The 13,139-nt window shown below is 31.3% G+C and overlaps 2 protein-coding genes across 2 annotated transcripts; both read left to right on the top strand.

Moving 5' to 3' along the window:
- Window positions 1-2,027: 2,027 nt before the first annotated feature.
- LOC114406416 lies at window positions 2,028-4,655 on the top strand. The gene is made up of 4 exons (XM_028369109.1): window positions 2,028-2,182; window positions 3,600-3,726; window positions 3,843-3,915; window positions 4,155-4,655. The coding sequence occupies exons 1-4, from the start codon at window positions 2,155-2,157 to the stop codon at window positions 4,425-4,427; spliced, it is 501 nt and encodes a 166-aa protein (XP_028224910.1). The 5' UTR covers window positions 2,028-2,154; the 3' UTR covers window positions 4,428-4,655.
- A 1,091-nt stretch (window positions 4,656-5,746) lies between these two features.
- On the top strand, window positions 5,747-12,623 carry LOC114406415. Its single transcript, XM_028369108.1, has 5 exons — window positions 5,747-5,990; window positions 6,094-6,143; window positions 7,164-7,269; window positions 7,378-7,436; window positions 12,212-12,623. Exons 1-5 carry the CDS (start codon window positions 5,895-5,897, stop codon window positions 12,261-12,263), a joined length of 363 nt encoding a protein of 120 aa, XP_028224909.1. The 5' UTR covers window positions 5,747-5,894; the 3' UTR covers window positions 12,264-12,623.
- Window positions 12,624-13,139: the final 516 nt, after the last annotated feature.

The raw sequence follows: 13,139 nt of genomic DNA, 5'->3' as shown, positions 1-13,139 counted from the left end.
CTTACGACTTCACGAGTCCACTTGTCTTATGCGAGTTGATTCTTGAGTAAATTTTTTTTTAGTATACTCCGGATAAACTCTATAAACTCTAAATAAATTCGGTAGACTCAGGAGTTTACCATCGAGTCAACGAGTTAGCAACTTAAAAAAAAATTAAAAAATTAGACCAAAATGTAAGTAATTTTTTTTATTGTTTTCTATGTGTTTAACATTCAACGTATTTTCATTTAGTATGTTATTCTCCAATACAAAATTCTCACCTTTAATAATACCAAACTCTTATTCTCTAAGAACATCATCTACCACTACTCTAATCTCTACAAGTTATTTACTAGTGATGTATTATTACTAGACTTGGTTATTTAAATATTTCGAACTTTATGATTTAGTGTTTTATTTTATTATATTGTTGAAATGGTTAATTAGTATGTTATTTATAGATATTTTGTTATTATTTTTATGAGTCTACTAGTTGAGTTTACATGTCAAGTCTATAAAACTCTCATGAGTCTGTGTAAATTCTCGAGTTTGATAACCTTACTTAAGTAGTATAGTGTTTAATATTATTTTGTAAGAATGTAATTTATTTTAAGTGTTTAATTTTTATGTTAGTGCCAAAATTGTTATTAGATTGTATGATATACATAACAAAAAAAAACTTTATAATGATAATATATTTTAATTAAATTTTTATTTTAATATATTAAAATATACTTTATAATGAAATACTTTTTTATGAATCCAAAGTATTTTCAATAAAAAAATAGAAATTAATTTCTCAAAATACTAAAATTTATTTTTAAAAAGCAATCTTTTTCAACAAATATTATATAATATATATATATATATATATATATATATATATATATAAACTTCAAAATCAAGTTCTAATTTCGTATCACATTATATTGATACATTTATTTTTTTTAATCATAATATAATTAAATAATGATAATCTGAATTAAATAATATTATATATATAAACCGTGCAATGCAGGTTGTGTTCCAGTTCCACACTTGCATGATTCCATTGTCTAAAACGAGAATTTAAAAAAAAAAAAAATGGTATCCGTTACTTTCACCAATCAGCATCACTTTTCTTTTGATTGTCACATCATATGTCTATTTTATAAGTGAAGTCTAATTAGCAAAGAACAACTATCGTCCCGTGCAAGTTACAACCATATAACTCAATTAAAAAAAAATCTTTAATTTGATGTCATTATATCAATCTGTGTAAAGTTTAATCTTTAATTTTTCAATATTGATTAAAAATAAAACATCATATTAAATGTTTTTAATTATTTAAAAATATATATAGTCATCAAATAAAGTAGGCCTATTTTTTTCCTCATAAGAACGGTTGATATTTACCTTTTAAGTCACAAATATGGCTGCGAATATAATTTTTTTAGAATTAATATTGGAAAATTGCTAATAAAATATTTGATCTTTTAAAATATCTATTATGTTAAACTAGTACTTTTTCAATTTACCACGTTAACTTAGTTAACTTTGATAATATGAGATTGTAATTTGTAATAATGTGTTTAGAGATGTATAGACAAAATTAACTGTTAGTCTAAGAAAATTGATAAAATGATTAATTTAATTTAACAAAAATATTTTAAGAAATCAAATAAATTTATTAGACTTAAAAGACTATAAAAAAAGCTTAAAAGATTAAAATAAATCTAAAAAATGTATAGTGAAACTAAACTCCATAAAATAAGTTGTATTGTGGGAAAAAAAACATAATTGAAATTAAAGTTTTCACTAAGTTAAATTTTATGACAAAAGTTAATTGTCAGCACATATACATACTTTGTATAATTATGGTAAAAAAAATAAAACTGAAAAGATATTTTTGCCTTAAATTTACATTTTTTAATGGAGCCAAAATTTTAATTGAAAAAAAAAGAAAAGAAAAACAAAATAACATGACATATCCGGCGTGGATACTTTCAAAAGAGTAATGTAAGCCTACGATTCAGATTTCAGAACCCAAAGTTAGATTTTTTTATATATTATGCCTTAAATGATAAATCTATGACCACACTATAGAGAGTAGAGAGAGACAAGGCTCACTCCGAAGCTTGGAAGTTAAAAGACAGAGACAGAGGCAACCTTGTTTCAGTTGGTTGGTATCATACCATGGGACAAGTCTTTGACAAGTTAGAGGGTATTTCCTCATTTCCCTTCTCAATTCTTCATTCATTTCTTCTCTCTTGTTTCTTCCATTTTCTGATTTTCAGTTCCTGCACCCTTTTCATTCTTTCATTTGTTCTCTACTTCATTTTTTTCCTGTTTTGGAATTGCCCTTTTGTGCCGACAACCAAATAAAGGACCAAATAATAATAATAATAAATCAAATACATAAAACTTTAACATATATATATATATATATATATATATATATATATATATATATATATATATATGTAAGCCCATTTATCTCCTGGGTGAGTATTGGCTAAACTGTGATTGAATTTATTACCATGTTGTGCATGAAAATTATGAAATCTGGGGAAGTTGGGTTCTATGCTGTAACAAATATCAAAATATGTTTTTTTGGAATGAAAAAATTGTTTTTTTTTTTTGGGTTGTGGAACTATGAAGTATGAATTAAATTTGAAAGTGATAATTCTTGGAAAGTAGTAATAAAAGAGCTGTTCAACTTGTTTGTTTGATTTCTGCTGGAAATTAATCTGTGTTTGCTTTTAAATTGGGAAGCTGTGTAAAACTGTAAATCCCTTTACAGGGTTTGTTTGTTTATTATTGAATCATCTTTTGGATGTGCTTGATGGTGTGATTTTGAAGTCTATAGTCATGCCATTTTGAGGTAAGTTGTGGCCAGTGACATCATTTGTTCCGTGTATGAAACAAATCCTTTGATTTGAGGGCCAGAATATGTAAAGCTTAGAGTTTAATTGCTTTGATATGTGAAATGGGAGGACAAAGCTCAAGAGAGATCACAGTGGGAGAAGACCAAATAAATATTTGGATTTGGTTATGTGAGTCAACTTGAGATGTAGAATAGAAGAAAAACCAATTAAAGAGAGAACAAGGAGAAAAATGATAGATGGGAATCATGGCCAAAAGGATAAGAAAGAGAAAGTATTAGATCACAAAGTCACAAACAGTTGCTGTAATTATAGTAGCTCCATCCAAGAATTCACTAATTGATTGTTTCAAAGAGGTTTATGACAAAGATAGTTTGAGTTCTACTATAATAAGGTATGCTAACTTATTTATCATATATTAAAATCAAATAGCCTAGATTCAGGCAGGAGAAATTAATTTAATACAATTACTTAAAGAATTTTCTAAATTTAGCTGTAAAGAGTAACCCTACATTATTAATGATTCTGTTCAGCATAACTGGTATTTCAATAACTCACTTCCTTGATTGTTGAAAACATTCTTATTTCATTCCTCCGGAACTTGGGGTAACTAGATTTAATGGTAATGTAGTTTTTATGCCTTCATGAACTGGACATCATGACATTCTTGCATGTTAAACATGGCGTACAGTTGAGTGGTCAAGTTGTAGTGCTCAATGCCCTTGCTTGTGTTTAACAGCTTTGCCCTTTACACAGGTAAGGAGTGGAGGCAAAGGCAAATAAGGAAGATAACAGATCGAGTTTTTGACAAAGTAAAGAATCAAATAGAAACTGATAACTTGAGTTTTGAAGATCTCTATATTGCTGTTTTACTTGTGTACAAGTAAGAAGCCTGCTTCTTTATTGTATTCAACATTTTGGTGGCCTTGCTAATATGTTTTTGAACTACTGAATAAATTGAAATATTTCTTCTAAAACTGATCTGTTTCTACGCTATAGTGATATCAACAAGTATATACCTGGTCCCCATTTTGACCCTCCATCAAAAGACAAAGTCAGAGAAGTCAAACAGGTACTTTATTGTGACACAATGAGATCAAACTAAGTACTCTAATCAACGAGGGAAAATTAAATCACATGCCAGGAGTTGAGAGGCACATTTTCATTTTCTCAAAATCATCTTTCTCTTACAACTTTGTTCAGACCAACACAAATTATCATTTACTTCGGCTACATTGATTTTTTTCTTCTTCTGAATATTATAATTATTGGTCTATTGGAACTAAGTGTGATTCTTACCACAATTTGTAGAGCTGTGATATCAACCTCGATGGTGATATTGACCGTGATGAATTTTATGATTTCATCCTGATAATGACAGCTGATACATTCACTATTGTTAGCCAAAAACTTATTCTCACATTGGTTGTAGCACCAACAGTTGCAGTGGCAACAAAGAAAGCTACTGAAGGTGTTCCAGGTGTTGGGAGACTGGTGCAAAAGATACCGAATTCAGTTTATGCTTCCCTCGTGACAATTGCAGCTGTGTGGTTCCAAAAAAAGGCTCAGAGTTCTCCACTGTAGCCATTGCTCATCATGTGTTTCACACAGAAAGATAGAATTCTCTTGATTGTACACATAGGATTGAAACTGTTTCCATATTAGTTGATAAAAAAACAATTGTTGTGTTTTACATTTTGGACAAAAGACCAACTCTTGATTTTTCTGTCCAGTTATGCTATGCATGTAAATAAACTGTCTTCAATAAAAATTGTATACAATTTATTATATGAAATTATTTCCTTTCCATTATTTTCTGACATTATTATCAATTTACCTAAAGTCATCAAACTAATTTATCCGGAGACACAATTTATTTTTATAATGTCTGTTCCTCAAAAGGATAGATAAGAAAAATTATCTATTTTTTTCTGAATTAAAAGTTATCTATTCTTTGTGCACATAAAAAAAGTTAAAATACATTGTGTTGAGAATAAATTGATTCCTTAATGGCTTAATCAATTATTTATTATCTGTCAAAAAATAGATACTCAAACAGTTTTTTTGTTAAACGTTACAAAAAAATTTAAAAACAAATATAAATCTTTTAATAATCTTAAATATCTTATTCTGTTTTAATACATGTTCCTTTTTTTACGGTATTAAATATATGTTCCTCAAACATTACTTAAATTAATTATGTATATTAGTTTCAATTTTAATTATTTTTATTTTAAATGATTTAGTTCATCATATTTTAAAGCAATAAATAATATTTTAACTTATGCAATACACATGATAATTACTAATTTTTATATAATTATAATTTATAATAAATAAATATTTTAAATTATTATATAATTCGAGCTCATAATTAATAAATACTTTTAAATACATAAATTATATTTTAAATTTAAAATAATAAATAATTTAAATCCTATGGATAAAAAATTTTAAATCGTGATACAAAATTATTTTTAAATTAAAATATATTGACAGCTAGAAAAAATAAATATACAAATGAAGCTAATAAAAAGTAATTTAAATAATTGAAATATATTTTTTTAACTAATTAAAAAAAACTTTATAAAATGCATTTTACAAGAAAAGAGAATATGACATTAAAATCCACTAATTAGAAGAGCAGAGAAGAGCGAAAGTTCACTCTTCAAGATGTAGATATCATATTACAGCTTAGAAAAAATAGAATTAAATATATTTTAAGATCATTAAAATATTTTAAATATTAGTTTTAGTACTTAGAGAACATAGTTTCTATATTTACTAAACGTGACATGGTTTTTTTAATCCTTTATTAGAGACTAAAAACATGTTTCTTTTGGAAATTAAAAATATGTTAAATGTTTATAAGAACTGCAATTAATTTAAAAATCTTTTGAGGGAAAAAATATATTTATCAAGCCTGGTTTGAGCAAAAGCGCATTCACTCACTTTCACTGCGTGATTGATTAGGTTTGCTGGTTTCCATCTAAGTTCGTTGGAATTGTTTAATTGTTCTTTGATTTTCTTCACATAGCAATCTCTTTCACAATGGTGATTGCTACAAGAAATTCCTTCATATCTCTTATCTTAATATCCTCACTTTTTTGCACAACACTCCTTGCCAAGTCTTCTCACCCAATCTCCGTACGCATCCATCAATCTCCCTCTTTTTTTTTTCTGGTTTGTGTTGTGTTTTCAGTTACCCTTTCCGTGTTTCTATTGATTTCCACGTCTGGGTATCAAGCAGGATGCTCAAGTCAGGAAGAACAAGCTTCAGTGCTATGCTGATATTGACAGGTTCTTAAATTATGAATTGAGTTGTAGAATGTGATTGAATTTGATGCTTAATGATGTTAGTATTGGTCCCAAAAGTTTTGTCTATACAAATTAGTATCCAAAGGGATGAACTTTGGCAAGTTGAGAATTGGGGAGAGTGAATTTATAGCAAGTTGAGATTTTGGGTTGAATTTGATAGAAAGTTGAGAATTTGGGTAGAGTGATTTTGATAGCAGGTTGACAATTTGGGTAGACTGAATTTGTATAGAAAAGTGAGGATTTGGGTGGAGTGGATTTGATAGCAAGTTGACAATTTGGGTAGAGTGAATTTGTATAGAAATTTGAGGATTTAGGTAGAGTGGATTTTCTTATCAGGTTGACAATTTGGGTAGAGCGAATTTGTATAGAAAATTGCGGATTTAGGTAGAGTGGATTTGATAGCAAGTTGACAATTTGGATAGAGTGAATATATATAGCAAGTTGAGGATTTGGGTAGAGTGAGTTTGATAGCTAGTTGAGAATTCATGTAGACTGTATAGAGTGAAATGAATTTGATAGAAAGTTCACACTTTTGAGGACTAATTTGTTTAGACGGAAACTTTGGAGGACCATAGCAAGTAACATCTTTTAGGTACTGATTTGTATATTTAAGACATTTTTTTATCAACCAATTTACTGTTATAATTGAAAGATATTTGCCTCCGGTAGCTATATTCATATGTTTAGCTAGGCGTTCTTGGTTTTACAGTTTCTGGGTCTGGTTCTTATTTCTTTTCTTGGAAATTTTTAATTGGGTTGTAGAATGTTAGTGGTATTCGGCAACTGTTGTCAATACAAATTTGTTGTTGTCGACTCTTTTTTTACCATTATAAGTGAACTATTTTTGCTTCTAGTCCAGTGCTATGTGCTATGTTGATGTTGGTTGGTGTTCAGTGTTCTTGTTTTTCTTTTTCTCCTTGGAAATTTAATTGGGTTGTAGAGTCTGTATGATATTTGGAAATTGTTGATTCACATTTATGATTTTTCTTTTTTGGTATCCAGTGGGTTGTGGGGTTGGTCATGCAAATCAACGATGATAGCAAGGGAGAATTGTGCTCTAAGATGCCTTTCACCAGCTTGTTACGAGCTCATCTACGAGAGTGACCCGGTGAGGCAATCTCTGTGTGATACCTTTTTCAACGGATTTCAGATTAATAGTGTTTTATTTTTCTTGCGTTTTGGTCATGCTCAATTGAGTTGCATTTTTTTCTTGTAGCTCGAAGAGGGAGAAAAGGACTTTATTCGAAGCCAAGAGTACAAATACTGCATGCACAAGTATGTATAGTTTCTGCAACTTGATGCTCAGAATTTTTATGACATTAGCAGAGAGTTGATGTTTTGCAATGCACGAACTTCAATTTTACATTGAGTTGTGGTTCTTTTTCCGTTATTGTGACTAATGAAGTAATGATTGAATACCTGATGCTGTAAAGGGACACTCATAATTTTCTATGTATGATTGAAATTAAAAAATGAAGTAGAAAAAGATAAATACCCAAGATAGCAGTTTAGTAGATAACCAATACCTTGACCAATATGAGTATTTTTTTAGCGATATTTGACATCTGGTGTCAGAGATTAAGTTAATCAACGTCAGGCCCAGGGAAGCAAATATGTTGCAACATGAATCAGTGTTTGGTTGGGATTCATGTGTTGATACATTGATTGATGAAAATAGAGAGAGAGAGAGAGAGAGAAATGGATTTCACAAGTTCGTTGTTTCTTAGGAAAGTCACCTATCATTACTTTTGTCTGGTTCTGGAGAATTACTATAAATTAAAGGACCCCGAGTTGTTTGTGTAGTGTGTACAGCCAGAGGGAATTATAGTTGCTAGGAAAGACCAGTTTGATAAAGGACCTTGATGGAGGGTGTTTGAGCATTTACCTGATAGTAGAAGGTTTCTCATTGCTGGCTGCTACTTGTGCATCTTGCATCCAAGGGTTTAATTGTTTATATCCTGGGTGTCATCCAAGGGTTTAATATCCTGAGTTTTGATGTTGTACTAATGACCAAGTCACTAACTGTGTCACTTTTATATGGCACATGAAAAGTCCAAAAGGAAGGAAAGTATCTGCCTGTTGGAGTGTCCCAGGACCCAGAACATAGTACTGACCTTGAGCTATAAAACTACAAACATAAAAAGACTCCTAAAACCATAAGAATCTAAATATTCTAAGACTTGCCTTAAACTGAAGATTTCTAACATCATAGTTTGTTACAAATAAAGGCACTGTTAAAATAGGAGAAACAGAGGGATAATTGAGTGAAACCATGTGTCAGAGTACACATCAGATGCGTGTTTATATAAGATAATTACATTAATTGTACATAATTAGAGGATTTTATGTTTCCTCTAAATCAAAGATAATGTCCCTATAAACTGTAATTATTAATAGAATCAGAATATTAATTCTGATTTTCAACTGACACTTTTCTTACTTTAATATTGGCCTCATAAACCACTGAATGTAAAAGCTATTCCAAACACTGTTGGAGAGAAAACACAGCAAAATGAGGCTTCATGCATTGACTAATATACTTCTTTGATTCCATGTTGAAATTATGGTGCAGAGAGAGATATTATTAGTGTGATGATTTGAGATGCATACTAACACTAATAGGTCAAGTAATGGTTAGTTCAACCACTAGTACAACCCAACCCAATAAAACTATTAACTTAACGAGACTCCTGAATCATTATTAAGTCCAATATTCTAACAGTGATGAACTAAAATGTTTGCTGCTGATGCAAGACAATTTTGTTCTTGGTTCATTTATCTTGATAATCCCCTTGATTTTCTTTTCTGCCTTTCTACTAAGTGGTGGACTGATGGTGGAGTAAACTTTATCAAGACGCGAACCTTCTTTTGTTAGGTTATAATGTTGAAAAGTCCTAGATGCTTACCACATGATTTATCACTAAGTTCCTGGTTGTCTCCCCGCCGAAAATTGGTGCAATTTCCTATTCCTTGTATCATTTTTATGAAATGTTTAGAAAGTTCAAAAAGGTAATATTAACAAAAGTATACTGGACTTAGTCTCTTCTAAAATGTCCTAGTATCCACATATGTTGCGTGTCGTCTCTTCAATTTAAAACTGGGTAATTTGATCCCAAATTGTAATAATAATATTAGATGATTAAAACAAAAGGTTCAAAAAGAATTTTCATTTCATAATGTGTAAGTCTATGAGTAACTAACTCTGGTTAGCTTTATAACGGTAGTTGGTTGACAGTTAGCTTTAGTTAGATTTCAGTTACAACTAGATTTCAGTTGACAGTTAGCTTTATAACGGTCGGAGCTCAGTCCTGTGTCAAGTTAGTCAATCATAATCACACGGCTCTGACTTGCTACAATAGATTCAACCCTCAGTATCAAGCTGCCAATGGTGGTAACAATAGCAATTATGGGAACAACAACAATGGCAATTATGGGAATAACGAAAATCATAATAACTGGTCTCACAATCAGAATCAGAATCAAAATTGGGGTCAGAATCTGAACCAAAACAACTGGAGCAATTCTTCTGCTTCCAATTGGAATTCACAGAAAAATCAGAATCACAACTTCAGAACTCTAATTCTAGGCCTCCTCAAGCTATGGTGGCAAATTTACTAGGAGACTGTGCAGGATCAGGTGACTGTGAGACAGCAATGTCAGAACTGGGAGACTCAATAGAGGGTGAGGAAATCTGACTTTGAGGTGGAGATGAATTTGAAGAGGGAGGAGGATGAGAAAGAGACTCAATGATAGTTAAGACAGTAGAAAAGGATGCAGTAGGAACAGAATTGGAAGAAGGTAGCAAACAGTTTTGTATAAGGAAATTGATGTTCATTAAAAATGGCATCTTTTGAAATAAAAATTCTACCAGAAGAAGACAAGCACTTGTAGCTCTTGTGACTGGGTGAGTAACCCAAAAACACACATTCAGAGGACCTGAACTCAAGTTTATGAGAATGGAAAGGGTGCAAGAAAGGAAAGCAAGAGCAACCAAACACTCTTAAAAACTGATAATCAGGTTCAGTTTGAAAAAGAACAGTATAAGGGATATCAAACTTAAGAGAAGCTGAGGGAAATCAGTTTATAAGATACACAACAATTTGAAAAGCATGATCCCAAAAGGAAAGAGGAAGGGATGCATGGCTGAGAAGAGAGAGACCCAACTCAAGCATGAAACCACCTCCGCTACGGCCACCAGAGCCTCGTGAATCTGAAGAATACTGATTCGTATACAAAATATTAGTGTCGGAGTACAAATTTGAGTTTTCACTCTCAATGGAGTGTGACGTACATACTTGAGTGAGATTTACTGTTGGCATGAAGCAATTACTTGAAGATTCAAGTCTGGTGTATTTGCGAAGCCGTAGCTCCTGTGCAAGAATGTATCCTTTAGCTTCTTCAATGGTGATGTGTGGTAGACGACTTTCAATTAGAGGCAATGGTCGAGTCAAAATCCCTAGGAAGTCCTTCCTGAATCCCATCCATATGCTTGCGATAGGTAGCAGCATCAGCTACCAAAGCAGGCACATCAATAAATGCTTTTATCCGAGAGAGGAAATCGGAAACTGTACGGTTTTCCAGCGTCGTGTGACAGAGCTCTGATCGGAGCTGTCACGCCTATGCTTGCGTCTAGTGATGAAAATACGTGTGTATTTTGTCTCATACCTGATACGAGTGTGTCGATCCAAGAACTCAAGCAAGCATCGAGCTTGAAACGTAGACTAAAGCCAAACAAGGAGAAATTGATCTTGTTTCTGCCACATCAAGAAAAGAGGATTGTCGCGATCTTCGTCGGAAAGGTATCACGGAGGGATTTGAGGACTCGCAACAAAGTGATTGAATCCAAGCGCAGTGATCGCTGGCTCGATTTGCTGTCACCACAGCAAGAAGTTCTTATCATTTAGCTTTTCTGTGATTTGATGGGAAAAATTTGTTGTAGGGAACAACAAAGAAGAAACATCTTGCTTCATTGGAACTGTGTGAATCAGAGTCTCACTAGAGTTGTTTGCCGGCATCGGGTCACTGGTGTTGCACCAGATTCTACGGAAGCCATGAAAAAGGATCAGAAAGCTCTAGATATAAAATGCTACGAGACTAAGCTCAATAATCTAAAACATCGCGAAATATTACTTTTTAATAGACTATCTAGCAATTATATAAAATCTAAACTTATTGAATAAGCAAAGTAATAGTCCAATTTATATAAACTTTGTACATTCTACAAGCCCTTATAGGAGAAGAAATAGGGGGGGAGGTAAAATAAATAAAGCTTCTCCCACAACATAAAATCAAGTTATGCAGTTCAACTTTTGGAGAAGTTAGATGTGAAAGCTTCTAAAAATGTTAAGGTGCATAAGTTAATTTAACTTCTTTTTTTATTTTCTTCTCCTACAAGTATTTGTCAAGAAGTTTATCCTAGGTCGATGCCTAATTAGTAATAGCAAAGTACCAATATATATGTGATATAATTGTTATAATAAATATTAACTTCAACTGTATACCAGAAATTTAAGATTTTTGTTAGGTTGTCACTGAGAACTGGAATGTTTTGTTCGAGTGGAAATAATGGATTTCAATATGCTTACAGTAGATATTATTTCATTCATCCAAAGCTTTAGGCTAGAAAATTTTATGGGTTTTCACAGTGCTGTTTTGGGTAAAATAGATACAGGACAGAAATTTGAAGTTGACATTGGTTCTAGTTGTAGTGTTGATATTGGTTGTTGGGTGACAAACAAGAAAGCTATTAGATTTACATTAAGTATGAACTGTTAGGATTTGAAGATAAAAAAGAGCTTTTGAAAGATGCCAAGGTGCATAAGTTGAATTTATAAGAAAAGTTTGATTTAGTTTACCTTTTTTATTCATTTTATTTTCCTTTTCTTTTTTTGCCTACCGGTCTCGCTATTGTTTTTAAAAAAAAAAAATCAATTTCTATATGTACATGTTGAGAAATTTATTATAACTGGACCTTAATATATTGAGAGAGCAACATGGTTTGTGTAGATGAAGCTTTTATCCTCAGCATTATTTTTTTGTTTACCTTGCAGGTTGTCCATGGGAGAGAGCCTTGAGGGTGTTAAGGGTGCCTTTAGCAACTAATCAACACGAAAATTCTGAATTGGAGGTGGAAGTATGGTGAATTTATATATGCCCTGTTAAATGTAGATTAAAGAAAATGTCCAAGAGAGTCTTGAGAGTATTTTTTTTCTTTCAAGTAATTAATTATAAATGAACCAGATACAAGTATATGCTCTTAGAAATCCAGTACAATCTAGAACAGAACAATGCTTCTCTAAAGGTGAGTGCCTTAGTTTTTTAGCCCTTTAAGACTCTATTATTAGCATTTTGAGCAATTAGTGTAAAGGGTTTGAGTTTAGATAGAGATACTAATATTCCCCCAAATATTTGAGATGGGATATTGGGATGGGCGAGAAGTTGATGCATTTGAAGATCTTTAAATACCAATTTCCTTAAAAAAAAAATAATAATATGGTCTTTAACTCCAAAATTACAAGTAAAAAAATATCCTCTGAATTTAGTCATCATTATCAAATTATCAATTTAGATCATGATATTAATGTGTCAATTACCTCCAATGAAGTGTTATGCAAGGTTATCAAACTCGAGAATTTACGCAGACTCGTGACAGTTCCATAGACTCGACTAGTAGACTCGAAAGAGTCTACTTCATATAAAAATAATAACAAAATATTTATAAATAACATATTAATTAAATATTTCTACAATATAATAAAACAAAACAGTAAATCATAAAGTTTAGAATATTTAAATAATCAAGTCTAGTAATAATAGATCACTAGTAGACAATAACTTGTAGATGTTATAGTAGTGGTAGATCATTCTCATCGAGGGTTTGATGTTATTAGAGAACAAGAGTTTGATATTATTAAAGGTGAGAATTTTGTATTTGAGAATAGCATGCTGAATGAAGATATGTTGAATGTTAAACACATG

This window comes from Glycine soja, chromosome 3 (genome assembly GCF_004193775.1).
Source record: "Glycine soja cultivar W05 chromosome 3, ASM419377v2, whole genome shotgun sequence".
In the NCBI taxonomy this organism is placed as follows: domain Eukaryota; kingdom Viridiplantae; phylum Streptophyta; class Magnoliopsida; order Fabales; family Fabaceae; genus Glycine; species Glycine soja.
The sequence above is the reverse complement of the archived record's forward strand: the minus strand, read 5'-3'. Positions and strand labels throughout refer to the sequence as shown.